Genomic DNA, 26,407 nt, shown 5'->3' on the forward strand with positions numbered 1-26,407 from the left:
TTAACACTGTGTTGTAATGAAGAATGTAATTGTCTTGATATAACATCTCCCATTCTAAACAGGTACTAATGGTGAACAGAATTTATGAGGTAGGGGCTAGATCTAACCATGTAGCAGCAAGTACCTCAGCATCCCCAGGGTGGCTGCCAACACAGGTTCTTAGATCTGCTTTTCTAAAGAAAAGCAACTCAAAATGGATTAACAATCTTGCTTTAATAAATCAAACATCATTTACCTAGTTCAGGGGAAAAAGGTCAGCACCTTGAACTTCAGAGTATACAGACAGAAACATTTCAAGCAGACAGGCCTCCAATTGTCCAACCATTACATCCATACCAAATCACAGTTACCAGAGAGGGAAGCATCAACATCTGGGTTTTTCAAAACCAGGGGGCTCTTAACAGCTGTCCAGAGTCTCATCTGGTCAAATCACACAACACTTCTCAAAGTGAGCCCCAAAACAAAGTCTCACATCAAGGATTATATAGCCTCCTGGGTCAGAGAATGTAACAACGCTCTTGACCCACTGCCCAGTCACAAAGCACCAAGGTGTGGGTGTTCCTGAAAAACAAGCCTCCCACCACAGGCTCCAGGTGCACTTAACCTAGGGGCAGGGAATATCTTAAAAATTTACATTCCTGTAACAAACCAGTTCTCATTGGCTTAGTTATTTAGAATCACCCATAATAGTGCTAAGACTTATATGATCCATAAACCTTGATATATATAGAAGCATAGAATTTTAGAAAATTTTGTTGTATATATGAAAGGAATAGCAAGTTGTGCATAGTAGATTTGCAGTTTTGTGTGCAATCATCTTTTTTATTCTATTGTGTTATGGAAATGCTTGTTTTATTCCATAAATTAAAAATAAAATTAAAAAAATAATTTTAGAACTAGAAAGGATCTTAAAGATCATATAAGTAATATAATTCCTTAAATAATTCTTTTCTAACTCAGCATTTTTATAGCTTCAGATACCATTGAATGTCATTCCTCCATTTGTGGAATAATCTTTGATAAGGTGATAGTGTAACCACTATGGGAGCCATATTCTAAGGATATTCTATCTAAAGAAATGTGGATATGTTTCTTTTCACAGGAAGGCTGAAATAGAATTGAATATGGGTGAAACTCATATTATTTCTAGTGCTGTTCTATCAGCTACAGATAAAGACACACCTAGAGAGAAAATTTATTATTTTTTTGAAAGACTCCCAGAAAATGGGCAGCTTCAGCTGAAGGTGAGTGGCCTTTTTATCTTAAAAAAATACAAAAAGCAAGTAATATTTGTCTTCCTTAAACTTAGTAGGTCATGTGTCATAATGAGAGTTAGTATGGAATGCCAACTTTAGAGGCAGGAAGAACTGGGTAGAAGTTTTATCTCTAATAAACATATATACATATATGTATATATATATTGTGACCATGGACAAGTTATTAACTTCTTAGTGCTCTAGGCTATTCTTTAAGACTGTAAATTGTGGATGAATGGCTTGTCATGAAGTGTTCCCACACAAGGAGTTGCCTACATGTATTAATGAATTAACCTCTTATTGTTAAATTGCTCATATCTATTTTGAGAACTTTTAAGATGAGAAAAATCATATGCATCACACAGTTGGAGGATGTGTAAGTCAGGGGATAGTACCTGTAGCAGCAAGCACCCCAAGCGTCCTCAGGGTTTGCCGCCACCACAGGATCTTGGATCTGCTTTGATAAAGGAAAGCAACTCAAAATGGGTTAACAAGCTTACTTTAATCAGTCAGACATATATCGTTTACCTTGTTCAGGGGAAAAAGGTCAGCACCCCGAACTTCAAAGCATACAGGCAGAATTATCAAGACAGAAACAGATCAAGTAGACAGATTTCCAAACTGTCCAACCATTACATCCATACCCAGTCAACATCTGGGTTTCCACATCTGGGTTTTTCAAAGCCGGGGGACTCTCAACAATGGCTTCCCAGAATTCAGATCAAATCACAGAACACTTCTCAAAGTGAGTCCCAAAACAAAGCTACACATCAGGGCTTATATAGCCTTCTCCTGGCTCAGAGAATGTAACAACCTTATTGACTCACTGGCCAATCAAGAAGTATCTACTGAAAAACAAGCCTCTCTCCCCAGGCTTCAGGTGCATTTTAGCCTAGGGGCAGGGAAGATCTTCCAAATTTGCATTCCCATTACAGTACCTCAGGACTGGGAGTGAAAAAACTTAGATTCTTTCTCAAACTCTGCCATCAATTTACTTTTTGAGCTTACAACACCTCCATTGGTTCATTTCAGAAAATGGAATGGTGGGACTTCTCACTGCCCAGACTGTGTCTATCAGCAATTGACTAGCTCTCATAACTGGTCCATTCAGTGAAAAAAATCCATCAAACTGATTATTTGAATGGTAGACATAAAAATTCCCAACAACTTGCGATCCAGAAATGTTTGCTAGGTTTTTTTTAAGCCTTTCTATTGTGATAGATGCATTCCTAGAATATAGATAGATTCTATTCTAAGTGAACTTAATTGATATTATTGGGTGGTAGGCACCAAATAGAATCACAGTAAAGATAAAACACTGATTTCAAATGAGGTACAAGAGTGCTCTTATTTTGTTTGCAAGGATAACAAAGCAGAAATATGGTAAAATATCACAAATTTAGTTTTCTTGGAAAATGGAGGTTCTGACTCTGGAAATCTTGAGATTCAGAAGTTCCTATATGACTCTAAGTGCTCCCCACCTAGCTCCTTTAGAGATCCTCAAGCCTCACTTCCAAGTCCTCAAGCCTCACTTCCCAGGTATCTTTTTGGACCTCCTCCTGCCCTCCCATATGTCGCATGTGATTTTTTCTGAAACATTATATGTCAGACCTTCCATAGTGCTTCTGGGTTCTTTATTTTCTTCTCCTCATGTCTCTACTTCCTGTCCTTAATTCTGACCCCTTATTTTCAACTTTTTTTCTGAGTTCCTGCATGACATTGATGACCTATGTGTTTCATGGCCAGGGTATGGATCAAATATCACATCAGAAGCAGCTTGGTGGTGCAGTGGATAGCGCAACACAACTAGAGTCAGGAAGACTTGAGTTCAAATCCATTCTCATATACTTACTAGCTGTGTGACTCTAGGTAAATTGCCTCATTTTCCTCATGTATAAAATGGGGTTAAAATAACACCTACTGGCCAGGGTTGTTGTAAGGACCGGGTAAGATGATAATTGTAATACAATTTACAGACTTTAAAGCACTATGTAAATGCTAGCTACTTTAGGCAAAATTCCACTGTATTTACTTGCTTTTGAAAACTAAATTCAATAGAGAATTTGCAAAAAACAAACACATACACACACATAAAAAAATTTTTTTTAGTTGGTATATCTAAAAGGAAATAAGTATCTTGGAGGGAAAGGGAAATACACCTGGAAGAGGTCATCATGTGAAGCAGGAAACCAAATTGATTCAATGAGTGGATAAAATATGCCAGTCTATAAGTTTATCATGGGCATAAATACCAAGAAAGTACTGTAAATATGAAAGAAATAGAAGGAGGTGGGTGGGGACAGAGCATGAAGAATGGCAATAAATTAGAGGGGAAAAAAAATCTTCTTTGCCAGGAACTGCTGGCTTATGGAATTCTGCATCAAGTGAAATGGAAATATGCAAAAGGAGATCATTCATTGTTTCAGAAATTTAAACCAAGTGGAATAAATTTAATTCAGTATTAATTCAACATTTTTTTCCAAACACAATAATTTATCAAAACAAAAGAAGTAAAATTTTCTCTAGTATTCCTAGGTCCTTAGGGTTGGGGGCCAAACCACTCTATCCTCTGAGTGGGAGGTATGTAAGGGGGAATAGTTGCCACATCTTCTGGTGGGATTTAATTGTCTTCAATCCAAGCCCTGACTATCCACTCCCTACAGCTGGAACCCAAGAGACCCAGCCCTACCACCACTGAAAATCAGAGATTTAAAAATTCACCAACTTCCCTAATAATAAAAAGACTAGCTAACATTTATATAGCATTTACTGTGTTCCAGGAATTGTGCTAAGCACTTTATAATTATTATTTCATTTGATGCTCACAACAGCCCTGGGAGGTTGATGCTATTATTATCCCCATTTTATGGATAAGGAAATTGAGGCAGATAGAGGGTAAGTTACTTGGGTCACAACTAGTAAGTGTCTGAGGTTGGATTTGAACTTGTGTCTTTCTGATTCAAGGCCCAATGCTCTATTCACTGTGTTACCTAGCTGCCTCATAAGAGTTTAGGATATCACTGAACACTTGTCTATTTTTTTTTTGGTAATATATATAGTCAGCTTTTTGCTATTTCATTAGAATATCAACTCTCCAAGACAATAACCTAATTTCCTTCACATCTCTGCATATTTGCTAGTCCTGTGACTCACTGCACAGACTGGGTGTTTGCCCAGAAAGCTAGAATATTCTGGAATAATTCAAATGTTAGACTTACAGATTAGATCATTTAATGATTATTAATGTCTGGAGCCATGGAGATCTCAGATGTTTTCTCTACTAGTAATTTTGGGAAAGATGCAGGGGGGTAGGAAGAGGGGGATGAGAGATCTAGAAATTTTCTTTTTCCTTCTAGCTATAATAATGAAGCCAGTCATCAAATTCAGGATATTTTGAATAGATGAAATAAAAAATAATAATGTAGAAGGATCAAGGGGCGGCTAGGTGGCGCAGTGAGTAAAGCGCCGGCCCTGGAATCGGGAGGACCTGAGTTCGGTTCCGGCCTGAGACACTTAACACCCACACAAAAAATACTAGCCATGTAATCTTGGGCAAGTTACTTAACCCCAATTGCCCTCCAAAAGGCTCAAAAAAAAAATAATGTAGAAGGATCCAAACTTAAGAAATATATACATGTATGTATATGTGTGTGTATTACACACATGGTTTGTTTTGCAATTTCATCAGTGTTTCATGTATTAAAATTCTCTTTTCTACTACTGATAGTGACTGACCTATGTCTGGTCTTAGAGAGTTGCTTGGGGTTCTCAGTGCTTCAGTGTCTTGCTCAAGATGACATAGTCAATATGTGTCAGAGGCAAGACCCAGATCTTGCCTCTTAGGGTATCTTTCTATTCACCAAGCCACACTAGCTCTCATATATGCAATTTTGTGTGTGAATATGTGTATTTATATATGTGTGTAGTTATTTCTAGACACACACAGAAATGCACATATATTTCCTCCTCTGATATAGTTCATATAGTTCCTCCTCTGATGTCCAATCTTGACTAAGGGGTTGGGATATCCTGTGTTTTCAAAGGTTGTGTCAACAGAATACAAATTCTATCGGTTTCTAGCAAACTGGAGAGTACAAGCAAGGAAACACTTTTGTCATCTGAACACCAGCCTAGCTAAATTTTCAGAGGCTCATCATCAGAAACTTGGCCACCAGATGTTGAATATTTTTGGCCAGAAGCAACTCATAAAGACAGCTTATTTAAGGTGTTTACAGAGTTACTCTCTGTTAGTGAAGGGATTACCAGAACAAATGAAATTGCCTCCTGAAGTATCAATGTACAACAACAATTAAAAGTTAAATTGCCCAACTCATTAATGAGCATAATTAATTGGTTATGTTTTGGAAGTTATGTAGAGCTGTGAGTTCATCAGTATAGGGCATTCCTGGTGTGAAAATTCTAGCCGCTAGTACAGACTGACAACTCACATACAACTTAAATGCTTTAGTTTCCAGGATACAAAAAGTCCCTTGCCCAATGGTCTCACAGTTATATTTGTTGGGGACAAGACCTGAAACCAGATTTTTCTTTCTCTAAGGGCTATCCTCTTTCCACCGTGCCATGTTGCTTCACTAGTTATGATTACTTGTTTTAAATCAATTTGAAAACACTAATTCAGTTGCACAGATATAAAATTTGGAAATAACCTGGTTACAAATCTTTTTGGGACCTTATTCGGTGTTCTTTAAACTAGTTTTATTGTGATGGTTGCTTCCCTCCACTCTAATCTAAAGTTAATTTTGAGAAGTTTCTTTACAAGTACTGAAATCAATCAATTATTCAACATTTATTAATGTGTGCCAAGCCCTGAGTTAAGTGCTAGAGATAACATAATTTTTGCCCTTAAGGAGATCACAGCCTAATGGGGAGAAAGCATGCAAACAAATATATACAAAGAAGTTGTATACCAGCTAGATAGGAAATAATTTAGAGAGGGAAGGCATTAGAATTAAGAGGCGTTGGGATATAGGGTAGAAGATGGGATTTTACTTGAGACTTAAAGGAAGTGAGGGAAGCTAGTAGACAGAGATGAGGAGGGGAAAACATTTCAGGCATGGGAGACAGTCAGAGAAAATGCCTGGAATCAAGGAAAGGAATGACTTGTTACTGTATCACCAAGGAGGCTAGTTTCTGTCATTGGATCAAAGAGTACATGGTAGGGAGTAATACTATAAGAACACTGTAATGGTGGGAGGGGGCTAGGTCTGATGAGAAAGTGATGGAGTCTTTGAGATTCTCCTGCTTAAGTTGAAAACATCTTTTGAGTAGTGGAAAAATCAACAGACAACTGAAAGAAAAACCCTCAGCCATTCTAGAACAGCTATCTGATTTCTTTGCCTTTCAGATAGGGAGGAGCTGGGTGTCTCTTCAAGCTGGCATGAAATGTACTCAGGAGGAAGTGGACCTGAATTTGGTGAGATACATCCACACTGGGGCCATAGGCTCCCAGAACCGAGATAGCTTCACGTTTCATCTCTGGGATGGAGACAACAGGTCACCCACACTGGACTGTCACATCAGCATCAAGTACATCAAAAAGGGTAAAAATAAAATAATCAGCTTAATTTTTATTACTGGGAAACAGCATGACTGGTAGTAACCCTAACCTGATCCCCATCTTCCTTCTGTCCCTACAGAGTGGGTATCCCTCTTGCTTCTACTTTCGTCCTTCTCTTCTCTCTCTACTTGTCCTCTTGCTCAGTCAGTCTACTCCCTTACTTTCCAATATCACCATTTACTTCCAAATCTCTCTTCAGCCCTAACTCTACCCAGAGCTCCTATTATTTCCAGTTGCTTTCTAGGTTTCTTCACATATAGGCACCACCAAACACCTCAAACTTATTATTTCTAAAATCAAAATTATCTCAACTTCCTATCCCTCACTTCTCTATTTCTGCTCATGTCATCACTTTCATAATACAAGTCATTCAGACTCATAACTTTGGAGTCTTTCTTTGACTCTTTTCTCTTCCTCACTCACTTCCCATATCCAGCTAATTATCAAGTTCTATCATTTCTACCTTTGTTGTACCTCTCAAAATACATCCTCTCTTTTCTACTTTCATGGCAACTACACTAGCTTGGGCTCTCATTCCTCCTCACCTAGATTATTATATCAGCTTCTTAATTAGTCTTCCTTCTTTCAATATCTTCCCCTCTTTAATCAGTCCTACATACCATTACTTAAGTAGTCTTTCTAATGAACACTTCTGTTGCTACTCTACTAGAAAACCTTCAGTGACTCCCCCATGCCTATAGAATAAATTATAAATTCCTTATCTGAGATTCAAGGCCCTCAACAACCTAATTCCAAACTATCTTTCATGCCTTCCTTCGGACTAATCTTCACTTGCTCTATTAAACTACTCTCCATTCTCCATTATCATCCTGTCCTCTGTCTACATGTTTTGGTCATTAGGTCCCCTGTATTTCCGCTCCCTATGTTTTGCCTAGGGTTAGCCCAAATGATGAACATGTGTGTTATTCTTCAGAAAGAAAAAAAAAGAGAAATACAATCTGTACAATTAATACCTGAGCCACCAAAAAGAGCATTCAATCAGTCAGTAAACATTTATTAAATAGTAAATATTAAATACACATTTATTAAATGTGTACCAGGCACTGTGCTGAGTACTTGAATTTCAGAACTGAAAGTGACCTTATCAGTCATCTAGACCTCATTTAACAATTAGGGTAGCTAAGACTGAAAGAAGTGAAATATATTTATAAGATTACACAGTGGTAAAGCTGGGACTCAAATCCAACTGTCCAGCTCTCCAGTTCAGTTTTTACTCCCCCCTTGTCATGTATCTGGAGGTTATTGACCTCTCAGGTACACATGACACTGTTGTCTTCTCTCTCCTGGTTACCTTTTCTCTCTGAGTTTTCATGATACTACTATCTTCCTGGCTCTCCTGTTGCTGGTATAGCCACTCATTTTCAATTTTCTTCGTTGGCTCACCATCAATATCACACCCTTTAACTGTGATTGTGCTTCAAGGCTCCATCCTGCCCCTCCTTATCATCTGTATCAAAGGACTATAGAACTATATATCCAGTCCTAGTTTTTCTCCTGAGCTTTGGTATTCCATCATCAGTTACCTATTGGACATTTCAAAATGGATGTCCTTGAGATATCTCTCATCGATTATGTACAAAACAGAACACATCAAACTCACTCCTCTCTTACACTTAGCTATTTCAATGAAATGCACCACCATTCTCCCAAGTCTCCCGGGTTCTTAACAGTGGGATTATCCTCCACTACTCATTTTCCCTCACTCCACATATACAATCATTTACCAAATCTTGCCATTTCCTCCTCTTCCAACATCTTTCACATTTGACCTCCTTTTCTATTGACATAGCCATCATCTAATTGAGGCCTTCATTACTTCTCATCCAGTCTTTTGCAATAACCTTCTAATTGATCTCCTTACCTAGGGTCTTTCCTCAATCTAATCTATCCTTCACATAGCTGCCGAAGTGATTGTCCTTAAACATAAAACTGAACCATGTCATTCCCCTACTCAGTAAACTCTAGCTGATCCATGCTTCCTATATCTTCTCTCTTGGCTTTAATAACTTGTCTCACCCTGGCACGCTTCTATCTTTCTAGCCTCAGTATGCATTACTTCCTTCCCCGCAGTCTGCTCCTTGCACATGGCACTCCATCTCTCATCTACATGCCATTGTACTAATCATTCCATATGTCTTCCTTCCCCACCTCCAGGTTGTACAATTTGTCACTTTCTTCATGAAGCAACTCAAATGCCACCTTCACCACATAGACTTTCCTGATGCCCCAGCTGCTAAAGCCCTTCTTTTCTAATTACCTTATATTTAACTACCTCATGTTTATTTTCTATTCACTTTCTATAATTTTATTCTATTTGTACTTTCATTCTGTATTATATATTTTGAATATGCTGTCTTCCATTCCCCCTCCCCTCCCCTTCCATTTTCCCCCTTTCCCCTTTTCCTTTCCCCCTTCAGTGGATTGTAATTCATTGGGAATAGGGACTTTTTCTTTTTTAATAAAATATTTGTATCTTCAACATTTGACACTTAGTAGTAACTTAATAAATAACTATTTATGGACATAACGGGCAACTCCAATTTTCTAGAATGCGAACCAAGGAAGGGAGCAGAAAAGCTTGTGTGACCAAAAAGGATATCCTATAATGTTTACAATTCAAAGAAGTACATTTGCTATACTCAAAAGAAAACTTATCAGGACTTCTTTATTCATATTTTGTAAAATTCAAATAAGTGTCTTGAGGTCAGGGAGTATTTCATTTTTATCTTTGTGTGCTTAGTATCCATCATAATATTGGGTACATACTAGATGCTTAAACTAAAAGAACCAGGCATGTCAATCAACACAAAAATACAAATGTTTCTTTAAGGTATTCTTAAATTTCTGTTCTTCTAATGCTTGTCTATTGATTGATGGAAAACTAGGATATCTGTTGTACAATCCATTATAGATTATAAACTGCAAACTAGGAGAAAGAAAGGAAGCTGCTAGAGACAGGGAGTGGCAACTGAGAGCCTAATTGTGAAGAAAACAGAAAAGCAGCCACAAGAGCTCAATAATAGTAATCTTGGGATCACACAGTCCCAACATATCTCAGTAATCCCTGAAATATCCCACCATCCATAATAATTGGTGACCATAATGAAGAGCTTAGTCATCAAAAAAAGGTTCTGTCATATTCAGTTTCAAAAGGCAGGCATGTTTGTGATCTATTTTAGAATTTTTTATTAAAATAGTTTAAATTTTAATGGAATAAGATTCCATTATCTTGAAAATGAATTTGGTTAGAACAGCTTACTCCCAGATAAATGGCTCATAACCATAAGTCCATTAGCTAATAGTGATCAAGAAAATAAATCAGACAATGGGGAAAATATACTAAAACCTGTTTTTAAAAATATTATGAAATTTATTGATATCAATCAGGGCAGCCAATATAATAATTTCAGAATTGACTACTATAAATGGGATACCTGAATAATGGAACCCTTAATAGTTTTGATTTATACTCATTATATCTGAAGTGTGTAGTTAGGCAAGAGCATTTTGTACTACATTTTGAATAATTTAGCTCCCTACCTATAATAAAAATAATAATTCCCATAATTTATACTTCTAACCTTTTTTCTTGGATTCGTCAAAAATTTAAGTGCTCTTTCGGCCTCAGTTTCCTCATGTAATATGAGTGAATTGGATTAGAGAAACCCCTAAGTTCCATTTTGGCTCTAAATCCTATGATTTGGCTTTGAATCCTGTGACTGTGAACTTTAATAAACTCAGTTATTCCCTGATTTATTTGGGTTTTCCTATCCCAATGATTTTCAAAAGGAATGAGGCAGATACAAGTTAAACCAAATGCGCAATATATTATAAAATTAGAGAGAGACCCTCTTTGGTTTCCTATAGGAATCAAAATAAGAATAAGTTTTACTAGATTTATAAGAGGAGCAAATGATCACAGTTTAGCACTAAATTTGATTTCAATTTCCTGGCATCTATAAGACAGAGGATAATGGGTTGAGTTCAATAGCTTTCATTTTGTGAGGGAAGAATATTGAATCAACAGAGAAGTGAAATTTTTTCCTGCAAGTCAACTTGCACAGGAATTTTCCATTGTATGTAGGTCATTAATTAACCTGTGATCTGTGCTTTATCCCTTATTAGACTGTAAATTCCATGAGAATAGAGTTTGTATCTTGCCTGAACTTTGTGGTTCTCACAGTACCTGGTGTAGTGCTATGTACATAGCAGACACTTAATAACTGCTTATTGAATGCATGCATGCATGAATCAAATGACTGAAGAACAGCATTTTCACTGCCGTTTTACAAAAGGTGATCTTGAAGCCCTTCACATTTTGGCTGTGCTCTTATTATCCAGGTAGTCAATATCCTTCATGAAATGAGGCATCCAGAACTAAAAATAACATTCCAAACTTATTAGCAGAACTAACAGAATTATTGTCTCCCTTATTGCAGATATTCCTCTCTTAACGCAGTCTAACATCCTATTTGCTTTTTTTTTTTTGGGGGGGGGGGTTTGAAGGGTGTCTACTGTGTGACACTGTTAATATCTACTGAGCATTCAGTCCACTAAAACCCTCAGATCTTTTTCGGATAAACTATTAGATAACTATTCTTGCCCATCTCGTTACTTTTTGAAACCTAATTGTAAGATTCTTCATTTAGGTCTATTAAATTTCATCTTATTCTCTTTTGCCTAACATTCTAGCCTGTTGAAATCTTTTTGGATCCTAATTCTGGCATTTGGTTATTCTGTCCAAATGGTTTTTGGTATAATCCAATGACAATAATGTCCCTGTTTTGCCTCCATTGAAATTCATCCAAATGCTTTCCATCATGTTTCCCTTGACTGGGTTCCTGGACTTTCCCACAGAAGTATAACTTCTTAATATGCTCCAAATGATTTTTACTTAACCAGTTCTTTTTGAATCAAGTCTAACCTTCCAGAGTCATATTACAGATATAAAGCTGCATCCTACTGAGTCTCAGTGATACCTGTGAGGTTAAATTTGCCTCTTTGTGTTAGAACCTCTAATCAGTTTACCTTCTTTACTGGTCAGAATCTTCTAGTGCATACAATCCTGACCTTGAAATTGGGAAGACAGGCTCAAATTCTACTTCATTCACTTACTGGCTATGTGACTCTGGGCTAGTCATTTAAAATCCTTGAGTCTCAGTTTCTTCATCTCTAAAATGAGAAATAATAATAACAGCTCTTACCTTACAGTGTTATTTTGAGAAACAAATTATTGAATATATAAAAAATGCTTTACAAATATAAAATCACTGTTTTAGTATCTATTATTAATCCATGTTTTATGTATTATATTAATATTTTATTTACCTGTACTTTGTGCATAAATTCCTGGGGCCAAGAGTTTTATTACTGGTTTGTTTCTCAGATTTAGTCTTCTATGAATTTCTTGGTATTTCTAATGATATTCATCTTATTATATATTTTTTTCTATGGTATCTAGATTAATGTATATATACACACATACACAGATATACATGTATGCATGCACACACACATATATATATATTTATATATATATATCTGTGTGTAAGCTTTCTTTTCTTCCCATGATTTTTAGCTTAAAATAATCTTTTTTTGATTAGATTTTCAAGACTCTCGATCAATGCATTTTGCCAGAGCTTATTGATACACTCCTTTCCAACCAAGGACCCCTCAATTCTATATTTTAAGCCATGGTCTAGAAATCTAAATCCCACTCTCAGTCACCATCTTCTTCATCAGCTGTTTGCTGCACCATTTCAAGCTTAGGGGATGGAATAAATTAAAGCACAGAGTTGAGAGAGGGCAGCATAAGACCAGATTTTGGAGAGTAGTTCAGTTTGTCTCTAATGTAGAATATGTGAATAGTATGAAATAAGCTGAACTGATAGCTTGGAGTCAGATTATAATGGACATTGAATGCCAGGATCAGGAATTTGTACTTTATTTCTGTCTAAAGGATTTTCAGGAGACTAATGACATGATCAGAGAAAGGCATTCAGATGATTACTTGGGCAGTAATGTAAAGTATAAGGACAGGAAGACCAATAAAGAGGCTATTCACAATAGTCTAGATATTTAGAGGCAAAAATGAATACCTGAATTAGGACAGTTGATGTCATAGTGAAAAGAAGAGAAAATAAATTCGAGATATTGTGAAGGCAGAATCAAAAGAATTTGTCAACTGATTGTATGTAGAGACTGAGAAAGGTGGAAAGGAAGAGAAAATAATCAAAGATAACACTAAAGTTGTGAGTTTGAATGACTGGGAGGATAATGGTACCATCAACAGAAATAGAAGAATTTAATGGAAGGGAGTCTATTGGGGGAAGAAAGGGGGCTCAGTCTCAGGTATGTTCAGTTTAACCAGACATCTAGGAAGCAATCTCCAGAAGGCTGTTAGAGGACTTAGCAGTGTGGGTGTTTGGTGGGGAGAGAGAAACCTAGGAGTTTTCTCCATATTTATAATAATTGAAACTGTGAGATCAGACACAATCACCCAAGGAAAGAAGGAACCAGAAAGTACAGTGCTATCAAAGCCAAGGAAGAAGAATGAATGTACAGATGGAGTTTTAGCCTTGGAAAGAGGAAGGTCTATCTTCCTTTTGAAATTAGAGGGAAGGGATAGATGGTGGAGGACTGTAGAGAGGAGAACTGATAGAATTCTTGTTGTGATGCTCTTAATGTTCTCAGTAGAATAGAAGGTAAAGTTGCTCACTGACAATAGGGGATGTAAGAGAATGTTGACAATATAGTATTTCATAAAGGCAAACGTAGTGGGGCACACATGTTGAGTGTAAAGCTATGTAAACACAAGAACAAGCATGACTTGATTTAAGTCCTTCCAAAGATACATATGGGGGCAGGCAAATGGTTTAGACGTCATCTCTCCAGATAAAAATGCAAACTGCAACGCCAGGACGAATAAAGAGGGCACTAGCCATATCCTAGACCTCCGTGCCCAGTTTTGATCTGCGCAGTGGAAATAAGGGATATGCAAGCCTTGGGGAACATAGCTGGCCTGATCCAGGGCTCTATTCTTCTAATGTTGAAAGAAAAAAAAAACTATACAGAAGATAAAGCAACTTCTCTTTTACTCAGACAAGTCCTCACAGCAGAGAAATGTTCTGAGAAATTTTGCTCAGTGTATGGTCTCTTTATGAGTGTTTTTGCGGTTCTCAAGTCTTTTCTCTTCATCCTCATCCCACCTAGAAGCTGTGTTGAGTCCCTTGCCAATCCACGTTATAGCCCCACAGAAAACAAGTTTGACTTGATGCTCCAACCCCAAGATTATTTAATTCTGTGTAAGAAAAAAAGCATTTAATGCCTAAGATCCTTTAAAAATGCACAGGTCCTATGTTTGAGAGTTTTAAAATAGAGTTCTTAACCAGGGTCTCTTTTACATTGCAGGTGATATTGCGGTCTTTACCAAACCACTGGTAGTGTCTAAAGGGGGCAGAGGTTTCTTGACCACCTCTACTCTCTTAGCTACTGATGGAACAGATAAGCCAGAAGAACTTCTTTTTGTAATCACCTCCCCACCTCAGTATGGCCAGATGGAATACATCAGCTCTCCTGGAGTCCCCATCACAAATTTCAACCAGATGGATATTGCAGGTCAGAAAGTCTGCTATGTACACAAAAGCAAGGCAACTGTTCCCGATGACATGTTCAGGTGAGTCCCATTGAAGCCTCTAAATACCTATTCCCTAGAGTGACGGGATAAGGTGAAATATTTTTGAGGTCCTTTCACAGGTAGCTAGGAATGGAGGCACTTAACTGAAAGCAACTAGGTAGCATAGTGGATACGATAGAGGGCTGAGCCTAGAATCAGGAAGGCGAGTTTAAATCCAGCCTCGGACACTTACTAGGTGTGTAACTCTGGGCAAATCATTGAACCTCTGTCTGCCTCAGTTGCCTCAACTGTAAAATGGGGAATGATAATCATAGCACCTACTTGTCAGAGTTGTTTGAGGATCAAGTGAGATTCTTGTTAAATGCCTAGCACTGAGTTTGGCATATAGTAGGTCCTTAATAAAACCTTCCTTGCTTCCTTCCTTCCGAAGTTCAGAAGCCAGTACAGTAATCCAAGAGTGGGGGAAGATGATAGGTGGTCTAACGTAGACTTATGGCAGTGTGTGGAGAGAAGGGGATGGACACAAGAGATGTAGAAATTAATAGAACTTCCACATCTGTTGGATATAGGGAATGAGACAGAGGGCAGAGACAAAGATGAGGTTTTGATCTTTGTTGACTAGGAGGATTGTGGTGTCAAAAATAGGAAGAGTGAAATTTGGAGAAAGAATGTTAGGAGGAAGGATGAGTTTTAAGCATGCTAAATTTGAGGTGCTTGTGGGGCATTCAGATAGAGATGTAAAATGAATTAAGGCGGGGGAAGATTAGATCTGGGCATGGAGATTGGTGACTCATCTGCTTGGAGGCGATAATTTGAACCCATAGAAGTAGATAAAACAACCAAGGGAGAAAATATAGAGGTAGAAGAGAAAGCCTAGGGCACCTATGCTAGAGCATAGGAGAAAACCAAGAAACAGTAGTCAGACAAGTTGGATAGGAACCAGGATAGCAGCATTTCCTGGAAAAAAAGAGGTGGTTTTTATCACAAACTTTATTGTTTTGAAACTTCATAAATGTGTTTAGAGGTTTTTATTTGGTCACTGGAAAATCTTGGAGAAGTGAACTCTCTGGGGCCTTGGATTCCTCATCCTTAAAATAAAGGGGCTAGGATTGAATGACTCCTCTCCATGGTCCTAGCTCCAGTTCTGGAAACAAAGGTTACCTAATAACTTTGTCTTACTTGTGTTGCTGAGATTCATTTGAATAGATTTCCCCAAGGCATTTATAGATGGTTTAAAGTGAAGAGGTTGGGTTTTTTTTTTTTAAGTATTTTTAATTAACCTGGGGAAATGGATTGACTAATAGACATTACTTCTGACACTTGACCTGACCTAATGTGAACAAAGGAAATAGAATTCTCAGTTTCATGGAAACTTGTCATTTGTTACTTATATAATCAGAGTTTTAAATATTGTATCCAGGGGTGTTAGCAGTCACATCTCTTTCACAGCTGACACATGAGTTTGAGGTCTTCACTGCTTTGATGTTCTCAGCTGGGAGGAATCAATGATCTGGTCTGATGACTAGAGTGGCAGTTCGCTCCACCTGTGAAGCCAATTGAAACCCCTTTACACAGCATGAAGTATGGGGGGGCAAGAAATGATTCTAGACTCAGAGAACCTGGGACCACATCTTCCCCTTCAAGCTTGTCTGTGTAAGCTTGGATAAATCACCTTTCTTTCCTCAGCCTTCGTTCCTTCATTTGTTTGGAAAAAAAGAGGGGGGGGGAAGGTTTGAATAAGATGTTGCTGAGGTCACCTCTAGCTCTAGACCTGTCATCATATGGTCTTCTCATACTGTACAATTAATGTGCTGGTCTTTCTGTAAATTGTCCAGAGAGGACCTACTCAGTGTGCTGGAGGCCCTATTTTATTTCGTTTCGGTTTTTAAATTTTGTGGATACCAGTGTGGCACGTGGGCGGTCCATCTGTTATCACTCACATGACTCTAATCATGTCCTTGATGATGTCATTTACACTTTTTCTGATATTTGCATCCCATTTATAAAGTCCTTTTATCCTCACCCACACCTTTCAAGATGCCTTTCTATTGCCCTTTGGGTCACAATTTTGATTCTTCTGATATTGTGGCATTGCATGAATTCAAGTCATTTAGAATTGTTAGAACAATGCTCGTGTTAAGTTATAATATGATTTTATGAAACACAACTAATTTTGCTTGGTACTTGAGAATATGGGAGGACTCTGGGGTGGGGATGATTTGGGCAGACCATGCTTTTTTTTTTTAAAGGAAGTTTGAAGTGGTGCTTGGTTTTTCTCTGGATAGATTTCCCTTTAATGAGCAGAGATAAAAACACTGTATTAGTCTTGCTTGTTAAAACAAAACAAAACAAAAAATAGACAGACTGTAACATCTGAGCATTTTATGGCATCGCTAAAAATTTCCAAGATCAGTCTCTTGAATTTGTTCCCTTTGTTCATACTCTTGTCTTTTGATCCATCTAATCCTGCCCCACCCCAACCAGCTTCACCCCCACTCCAGCACTGAGAGCAGCCTTGAAAAGGAAAAGAAGTTACAAAAGTGTAGCCTGAGGGGCCTGCACAGGCTGGAGAGAGAGGACCAGCCACACTCCTTTGCTGGCGAGGGTGGCTGATGTTTCTAAGCTGATTGAACGTATCCTCAGCTTCAGGGTTTCTCTCTTTAACGCCAGCTGGTAGAGCCACCCCCTCCTGCTGCCTCTCTGGGTCATTGCCCATGTTGAAAAGTGAAGCAAAGGTGTTAATTAGACAGTGTTAAATTATAAGAATGGTGAAAAGTTCAAAGCCTTGCAAAATAGTTATTGCCTATACCATAAATCCTTAATGAATTCCCCTGCTGCCTGCTGCCTGGTGTGACTTCTGGGTAAATCACAGAATCTTTCTAGGCCTCAGTTTCCTCATCTGTAAAACGAGGACTTCAGACTAGATGGTCCTGAAGGCATATTCCAACTTATAAAATCTAGGATGCTGTGATCCTGTGATCTCAGCAATTAATCAGGGGACATGGGGAGTAGAATATTTTAAAACTAACATTATTGCTTTTAAGTTGGTGTAATTATTCAAACTATAGTAACAAAAAAAGAGAATGCCTAGTAGGCATCTATATGAGCCTCACTGTAATTAATCTGGAGTTAGCAGATTTATTGTTTGTATGTAAGTAGAAGTTCTGAAGTGACAGAAAATAGGGGTGTTTTGGAGTAGTTTAAACAATCCCCCTCTGTGTTCCCCAATTCTATTAAATTGACTCTCCTAAGAAACGGTTTGCTAAGTGAGAGTGTTCAGGCCAAGCTGTTTTGGATGGATCAAGTTCACATTAATTAGGCTTTATTCTGGGGGCCTGAAGGTTAGAGTATTCAATAATAATAATAATAGTGATAATAAGAATAGTCAAATTCACAACATCTTTCAAGTTGAAACTTTAAATTTAAAATTAAATTTTAAACTCTCACTTGTCTTTTAGGATCCTTCTAGACACCTTATGAGGCTGATGGCTGGGGTTCTGCTGCCCACAGTCCAGCAACCCAAATCCTCTGGGTCTTAATTCAGTATTCTTTCTTCCCATACCCATTTGTCCTGTTTTCTAGGTATGGAGACTGAGAATCAGAGATGAAGGGACTTGCTTACAGTCACACAGCTGGTAAATAACTAAACTAGAATCATGATCTGTCTTCACACATTCAAAGGTCCACGAGGAAGAAGGATTCAGCTTGGTCTTCTTGGCCTCCGAGGGCATAACTCTGAGCAATAGTGAAATAGGGTAGAAGTTGCAAAAAGGCAAATTTCAGCTTGAGCTAAGGAAATGCTTCTAACAGAGCTTACTCTCTTTGAGTAGGAAGGAGTGAGTTCCTCATCACCAAAGAGGTCTTCAGACAAGGGCTGGATGAGAATTTCCTGAGTTTTTTTTTTTGTTTGTTTGCTCCACTTTGGTTTGGACTAGGTAGCTTCTGAGATCCCTTTGGACTCTGAGATTCTACATAGCATGACACGGAATGTTATGTTACACATAGTCTGATGCCATGACAAGGCATCAGAAGAGTTCTGTAATGGAGAAATAGGATAAGCACGCAGCAGCAAGAAGTCTAGACTGGAGATGGGATGGGTTGGGGGGGATTGGAGGGTGGAGCAGAAGTAGGAGTAACCATGATGCCTGGAACTGGAAGCAGGACTCTCAATGGCAGGCACTGGGCAGGCACTCTGCCAAGAAGCAGAGACAGCCCCTCCGTGGGAGGAAGTGTTAAACACTGCCCACCCCCAACTCCATATCGGTGCCTTAGAACAAGACCCTAGAGACAGTGTGGTATAAAGGATAGAGCTCAGGACTCGATATAAGAAGTCTTTCCTCAGACACTTCCTAGCTGATTGATCCTAGGCAAATCACTTAAACTCTCTGGGTCTTGGTTTCCTTAGTTATAAAAAGAGGGGTTTGGACTCTGTGGCCTCTGAAGTTCCTCCCAGTTCTGAAGTTAGGATTCTATGATACCTCCATGTGCTAGCTGAGACTCTGAATTTACCTTCCTGCCTCCAGAGGAGAGCGATTTGACATGGGATCTGTTCGTGCTTATCCCTCTCCTCTGAATCTCAGGTCTGACTTTTTCTGACTATGGTGACAACAGAATTTCACTGGTAATTTTCTTTTTTCATACTTGACTTGTCTGTTAAGGACACCATGAAATGGACTTTTGATGAGCCCGTACTCTGAAATGGTGGGAGTTGGCCAGTGAATAATAAGTATTTTGCTGTTTTCCAAAGGCGTGTAGGAAGAGATAGATATAAAACCTAGCCATAAAGATCTCAAAGCACTTTACAAAAGGATATAGCACATTGTCCATTGGAAAGAGCACAAGATCTGAATTCAGAGGACCTGAGTTCCAATTCTGATTTAGCCACTTGTGATTTGGGCAAGTTACTTCTGCCATTTATGACTCAGTTTCTTCTTCTGTAAAATGAAAAGGTTAATACTTATGGAACATTGCATTTAACGTCAGACTTTTTCAATATACTGGTTAGTTTTGCTGACCTTTTCCTCCCCTTTAATTAATTCTGGACCAAAAGGGATGCCTGTCTGGAAGGAGGAGGGGAGAGATATATTAAGAAAACATTTCGATTCCTTTTTTCATTGAATTCAAGTGAATGATTTCTAAGATCCTTTCCAGTTCTAAATCCTACAGTCCTACAAATTTGGGCTTGATGTAGACAAAGTAAAGATGAAACTATATTTAGGTTCAATATTCCATGAGAAAAATGATGTATAAAGAATGAACTTATGGGTATGTCAGGGGGTGGGGGCAGGAAAGGTTGGGAGTTGAAAAAGATGATGGATTAGGGAGGGAGAGAAGGATGTTGGGGAAAGAGGAGAAAGTATAGTTTGTCTTTAGGACGAGAAAAATCTAACAATGAACTTTTCACATTGAAAATAGTTAATTCCATGGTCAGCTGAGCAGCCATATGAGCCTTAAGGTAGAAGTTTGGTATAAGGGAAAGAATATTGATCTTGGAATCAGGAGGGCTCGATTTCTATCTCAGTTCTTCTCTTCACGACTTGGATGACTTTGTACAAGTAACTACTCATGTAAGTCACTCAGCTGCCTTGTCTATAAAACAAGAGGGCTGAACAAGAGAGTTCTCTAAGGTCTAGCTCTAAAAATCTAAATCATTGTTTGGAGATAGAGAACACCTCAGAGCAAATAGCTTTCTTTTCATCTTCCTTCTATTTCTTGACTCCTCTCCCATCATATTTTGCCCAGTATAGCCAGAGGCAATAATAGCTGGTTTGTTTTTGTTTCTTTTTTAAGTTGGGGAGAGAGAATTAAAATGGAATGGTTTGAAGGAACATCTTCTATGTCTCATTTTGATGTTTGGTTGGTATCCTTACATATTTATAATGGTAGAGCCTAGCATCTGCCCAGTACTCATATTTTTAATCTTGTTGCTTCACTAACCCAATAGTGCACCACCATGCTGTTTGTCAAGTGGCACTAAACCAAAGCTGAAAGCCTGTTTTAATGAAAGTATGATGGTGATGCTTTTTAAAAATTAAATATATGCAACTAGTCTAATCACCCAAATTTATGCTGCTTGCTGTTAGAATCTGGCAAGGAATTTGGATGGGTAGAGGAGATAAATTCTGTGGTGGGAAGTTCAGGATTTTTTTCCCTCATCTCCTTTTTAGTGTAAGGAATGGCAACATTAATTAAATAGGGGAATTTAATGATCAGATTTTGCCTTCTGCAAAAATATTTTTTTGAATCATAAATTTCTCCTGCATTGTTTGGTGCTGCTGGCCTGGAAGAAAGATTTGGCAGCATGCGCTGGGACAGATGACACCGAGTGATTAGCAACCTGACTGCAGATGCTGGCAGCCGGCCGCTAAAAGAACATGCTAATGTCCTCCATTTTGACATGCAGGCTCTACTCCTTTTTTTTTTAAGCTGGCACTGTTTATGATTCCATTTTTATCTTCTAAATGCCATGACAGATGGCAGATTCTTCAGCCAATTCCATTGCCAAGGAAATGTAGAAAGCTTGAACGCTTTACCATGGTAATGGTGATATCAAACCATGCCACAAACCCTAACTAAATCTGAGATTCATCCCCCAGATTTCATGAGAATGATGGTGAGCCTGGCTGCTGACTCTTTCCCTAGAGGGAATAGAGAGGAGGATGAGTAGTGAATGGAAATAAATAAAATGGCCATATCGAAAGAGATTCTCCCTTGAAGGCACCAACCAATACATTTTCTGGAGAAAGGAAGATAATTTTTTAAAATCACCTTCTTTGTTGCTTTGAAAACTTCATAGATGGTTATTCTTTGGAGTCATTGGGAAACCATTGGGAGATAAAATTGACTGAGACCTCAGGTTGCTTATCCATAATATAAGGGGCTGGGATTAAATGACCCCTGACTAGGGTTCTAGTTCAACTCTTGTGATCCTATGATCAAATCTTGTACTGTAACGTCATCTCACTTTCACTATCTTAAGCTGTAATTTGAACAGATTTCCCCCCCAATATATCTCTAGAGACTTCAAAGAGGAGGGTTTAAATTTTAAAAAAATTAATAATAGGGGATGAGTTGACTATACTTTTGACACTTTTGACATCTACCTTGGTGGAAGAGAAATAGCATTTTTGGCTCATGGAAACTTTTCACTGTTACTTGTATCATCATAGTTTTACACTTGACCTAGCAATGTTAGTTATCACATCTCTCTGACTCTTGGCACATGAGCTTGAGGTCAGCTCTGACAGCTGCCTTGATGCTCCCAGCTGGGAATACGGTCCTCAGTAAACATATTTCTTACTCATATATGGTCTCTGGCCTGCCTAGGCTCGTTCCCATCTGTCTGATGGCAGAGTGCCTGTTTACAAGTTGGTCAGACCCTGATCATCAAGCAGTGATGCCAGACAGTGAGAGGAGTTTTAGATGGACAGCCTGTATAACATAGGAAAAAAAAACCTCAGTGACCTCCAAAAGGTCAGGGATACACAGAGTAGATTTTAGTGATCCCAGGACTGGCCCTTCTAGGATTTTGTTAGTTATTATTTTGGTTCAAATGCCAACACTTCATTCCCTTAGCAGAGAACCCAAGTCAGATTATCAAAGTAAAAGCTATAAAATGGTAGCCTTCAAGTAGAAGGAGATGCATGAAAAATATATTGTTTAATCTTGTTAAGTTAGCTGAAAATGTGTTAAGAATGTCATTAGGCAATTGTTTTAGTGACCCCAAATTTTAGTAGTAATTACTAACATTTATACAGTGCTTTAAGGTTTGCAAAGTACTTTATAAATATATTGTTTGATCCTCACAACAAGCCTGTGAGGTAGGTGCTATTTTTATCACTATTTCATAGAGGAGGAAACTGAGGCAGACAGAGATTAAAATGACTTGCCCAGTGTCACACAGCTACTAAGTGTCTGAGGCTGTATTTGAACTCAAGTCTTTTTAACTCCAGGTTCAGCACTTTGTGCAAGCTAGAGGCCACTTAAGTAAAGGTCCATTTTTTAGTACCATTATTCTTTTAGGGATGCCATATGCCTAATTTATGAAATTCCATAGTCCCCAAAGGATTCAGGCTTTCAGGTCACCTAAAAGCAATGGAGGGATACAGTATGCATATTAGGAAGTGGTAATACCTTACCGTCACTAGTAATTAGGTGGGAAAAGTGTCATTAAAAATTCTATTAGAGAAGTATATGACCAGAAACAAAGGTGGGTTAATCATTAGCAAGATCATGGTATGACTTATGGACCATTCATGTATTCCTTTGGTATTAGTTAAGAGATATAGAAAAGACAGGCGATGTCAAAAGAAATAAAGAAAATAGGAAGTCATGGCAGTGAGGAGTTGCCTAGGGTGAGATGGAATGGTTGAGTTGTAATCGCCGTGGTTTGTGGGATCACCCTCATCAATGAGATCCTACCTCCTTTGGAATATCAAAGGTTGCAGTAATGGTGGCCAGGGTTAGATTCCTCACCCTGCCTTGGCCTATGGGAGGCTGGCAAAGATTGGAGCTCTGCCCATTCCAGCAAGAAAGACTTGTACCAAAGGGAAAACAAAAGCATATATACCCAAGGTGAATACAGTCACGGTTTTTAAGTCTGACCAATTAGTTTATAGGCTACTGGGTCCAAAGGGTGAATCCAAAGCTGGGTCCAAGGGTCCAGGGGAGCTAAAGACTTAAACATCGTAGAACAAGTACTGAATTCCGCGACAAAGGACTTGGTGTTAGATTTTGGCTCTGTTCTTTTACTCCCTTTGTGACCTTGGGCAAATCACTTTCCTCCTCTGAGGCTTTGGTTGAGAGGATTGGATTAGCTTCTAAGGTACCTTCTCATTCTAAGTCTATGAAATATGAAGGTATGCTACCCTGGCAGAGGGTTTAGCTGAGCTGATTTACAGTAAGCACTCCCTTAGACTTATAGATTACCATGAGGTCAACATGGCAAATATTTAATATTAATAATCATCAAATATAAAATATTATGTATTCCCAATTCTATATATGTATGTATATGTATACACACACATACATATATATGTATAGTAGAAACCAAGGTCCAGGGAGGATAAGCGACTTGACCTGAAATCACACAGTCAGTCAACATTCAAGACAGGATTGGAATATAGATCTTTAGACCCCAAGGCTAATAATATTTAGTGCACTATGCAAATCTTTCTCCATGTTCTAGACACTTATCAAGTAAGGATTAAACATGGTTCTTGCCCACAACGAATTTATAGATTAGTTCAGTTAATTAGAATACAGTGGGAACAGTGGATTAGTTAGACCAACTCTGTTGATTACCTTTCTGGTTTTAGCCCCAACTCATGTCTATTAGTGGTTTATTAAGAATACCCAGGAGACAAAAAACCACCCCCACCCCTACTGTCACTAGGAAGATATGAGTGTGCTTAGCTTTCGTTCATTTGGTAGAATAGTCTGAAAAATAGCACAGTTGGACAAGATGTTCCATTTTGTGAGTCTTATATTCACATGTTCTAAGGAAGTTCAGTTCTGTTCCATTCAATTCAACATGCATCTATACATGTACACTATACATTTATTTATTTTTTTTATTTTATTTTGCTTTTTGGAGGGCAATTGGGGTTGTGACTTGCCCAAGGTCACATGGCTAGTTTTTGTGTTAAGTGTCTGAGGCCGGATTAGAACTCAGGTACTCCTGACTCCAGGGCTGGTGCTCTATTCACTGTGTCACCTAGCCGCCCTTACACTATACATTTATACAAAGACTTTTCTGTGAAGAGCATAGCATCATAGATCTAGAGGTAGGAGGGTTCTCAGAGACCATTTAGGTCTAAAGCCCTCATTTTACACCTAAGGAAACCCAAGTGCTAGGAAGTTAAATGATTTCTCCAAGGTCACACAAGTAGTAAGGTGTCATAGGGGGAATTTAAACTTTCTTATTAGTATCTTTGATCTTTCTACTGTACCTCAATGAATGAGACTTTTTTTTTAAATTTTAGACGTGAAGGCCAGAACACAAAAACATATCATAAACTTAAATATTGGAACATAAATACAAAGTAAGAAAGAAAAAAAGCTTTTGTGTGCATAGCAGAACATAAGAGAGGATTCGAAATATGTAACAATAAATTTTCATTTTGAGAAAGCCTGTACGATAAATACATGTTTTGTTGAGAATTATCCCTTTATTTGCTTCCTTGTGAGTTTTCTTTTGTTCTCTTCTGTGTACTTTTTTTACTTTGTTCTTTTTTTCCCTTCCCCACCCCCCAGAAGGCTACAATAAAGTTTAGATATGTTTTCTATAGCTATAGATATGTACATACACATATACATACATATATAGACATATACTTTCCCAAACATATTCTACTCCTCATCTTTGTACATATTTCTTGTTTCCTATCCCTCCTGCCTCCTCTACTTTACTTCAATCTGCCACCTTGCCTTCCTGTTACTTGCCTACCCCCTTCTAAGGATCCCTCCCCTTTCCTCCCATTCCCATAAATCTAAACACCCTTCTATAACCCTCTTTTACCCATGCCCTCACCCTCCCCTCTAAAGATCCTTCCCTTGTCCTCTACTCCTTCCCTATGCCCCTACCATTTTATTTCTTCTGAATTTAGAAGACTTTTATACTCTTCTAAATACATATGTATTGTTCCCTCTCCCATTCCCAATGAAAGTAGGTTACCAGAACTACCAGCCCTCCTCCCCCATCTAATTCCTCTGTGTCTATTCTTCCTCTTGCACCTCATTTGTATAAAATAATTACTCTTTTAAGCTGTTCCTAAATGGTTTTACTTTTTAAATTCATATCATACTCAGATTTACCCCAATCTTCCTTATGAGCGACCCAATTATTAACAAGAATCTTAGACAGGGGGCGGCTAGGTGGTGGCCACAGGCTTTGGAGTCAGGAGGACCTGAGTTCAAATCTGACCTCAGACACTTAACACTTACTAGCCGTGTGACCTTGGGCAAGTCACTTAATCCCAATTGCCCTACCTTTCCTCCTCCAAAAAAAAAAAGAAAAAAAAGAATCTTAGACATACATTATATATATAGTAAACAGTCTGTCCTTATGAATCCCAAATGAGACTCTTGATGGGGTAATTAGTTTAATAGTGAGAAGGCTTCCTTTGAGAAGTCTTTGATTTTTTTCATTTTAGAGTCACTTCAAGGCAAATACTTCAGTAAAGGTGTGTATTATCATTTCATTCCAGTAGATGGTGAAACAAGCATCCATGCTGAAGGCTACCTTGCCTTTCTTTGCCAGATTCGTCGTGAGCAATGGACTAAGGACAAAGCACGGAGTGTTTGAGATCACACTGGAGACTATTGACCAAGCCTTGCCTGTGGTGACCAGGAACAAGGGATTAAGAATAATGGAAAGTACCACGGTGCTCCTCTCTCCAGACATCCTTCAACTTTCTGACCCAGACACTCCAACAGAAAACCTCACCTTCCTCTTGTCCCAGCTCCCCCAGTATGGCCAGCTCTATCTTCGGGGGATGGTTCTCACACAGTACAATTTTACACAACAAGAAGTGGACAACATGAATGTGGCCTACAGGCACCTGGGAGGAACCTCACAGATTGACCAGTTTACCTTTATGGCCACTGACGGGACAAATCAAGGCTTTGTTGTGGATGGAAGAGTACTGAATGAACCTGTGTCCTTTACTATTCAGGCAAGTATGAAAAGTCCTCCAATCACTGCCTGCTAGATCCATGACTAAGATCAATACAAAAGAAAGCTCTCCTGTCTTATGGCATAATCCAACATGGGAACATTGCCTTGCATTTCATTAGTTTTTGCTCTGTTTCTGAAGAAAACATTTGGTGATTTGAGTTATCCATGGAAGCAATAATGGATATTTAGGTTTACATCACTCTCAATTTTATACTATGCACAATACACATGTAAAT

At 38.4% G+C, this 26,407-nt stretch overlaps 1 protein-coding gene across 9 annotated transcripts in view; it reads left to right on the top strand.

Annotated features, from left to right (window-relative positions):
* The window catches only part of FREM1 (FRAS1 related extracellular matrix 1), a 271,046-nt gene that overhangs the window by 200,377 nt on the left and 44,262 nt on the right, over positions 1 to 26,407 (top strand). For 4 of the 9 annotated variants that reach the window (XM_069090684.1, XM_069090683.1, XM_069090682.1 and 1 more), the window contains 4 exons: positions 1,103 to 1,244; positions 6,622 to 6,817; positions 14,266 to 14,530; positions 25,755 to 26,169. In XM_069090684.1, the coding sequence (XP_068946785.1) occupies positions 1,103 to 1,244; positions 6,622 to 6,817; positions 14,266 to 14,530; positions 25,755 to 26,169 (1,018 nt within the window). Of the gene's footprint in view, positions 1 to 1,102; positions 1,245 to 6,621; positions 6,818 to 14,265; positions 14,531 to 25,701; positions 26,170 to 26,407 lie in introns of those variants that run through there. The other 5 variants (XM_069090686.1, XM_069090687.1, XM_069090688.1 and 2 more) reach the window with 5 other exon arrangements.

Source organism: Petaurus breviceps, unplaced genomic scaffold, assembly GCF_028583685.1.
Source record: "Petaurus breviceps papuanus isolate PSGF00001 unplaced genomic scaffold, PetGlider_PUasm1.0 187, whole genome shotgun sequence".
Classification (NCBI taxonomy): Eukaryota; Metazoa; Chordata; class Mammalia; order Diprotodontia; family Petauridae; genus Petaurus; species Petaurus breviceps.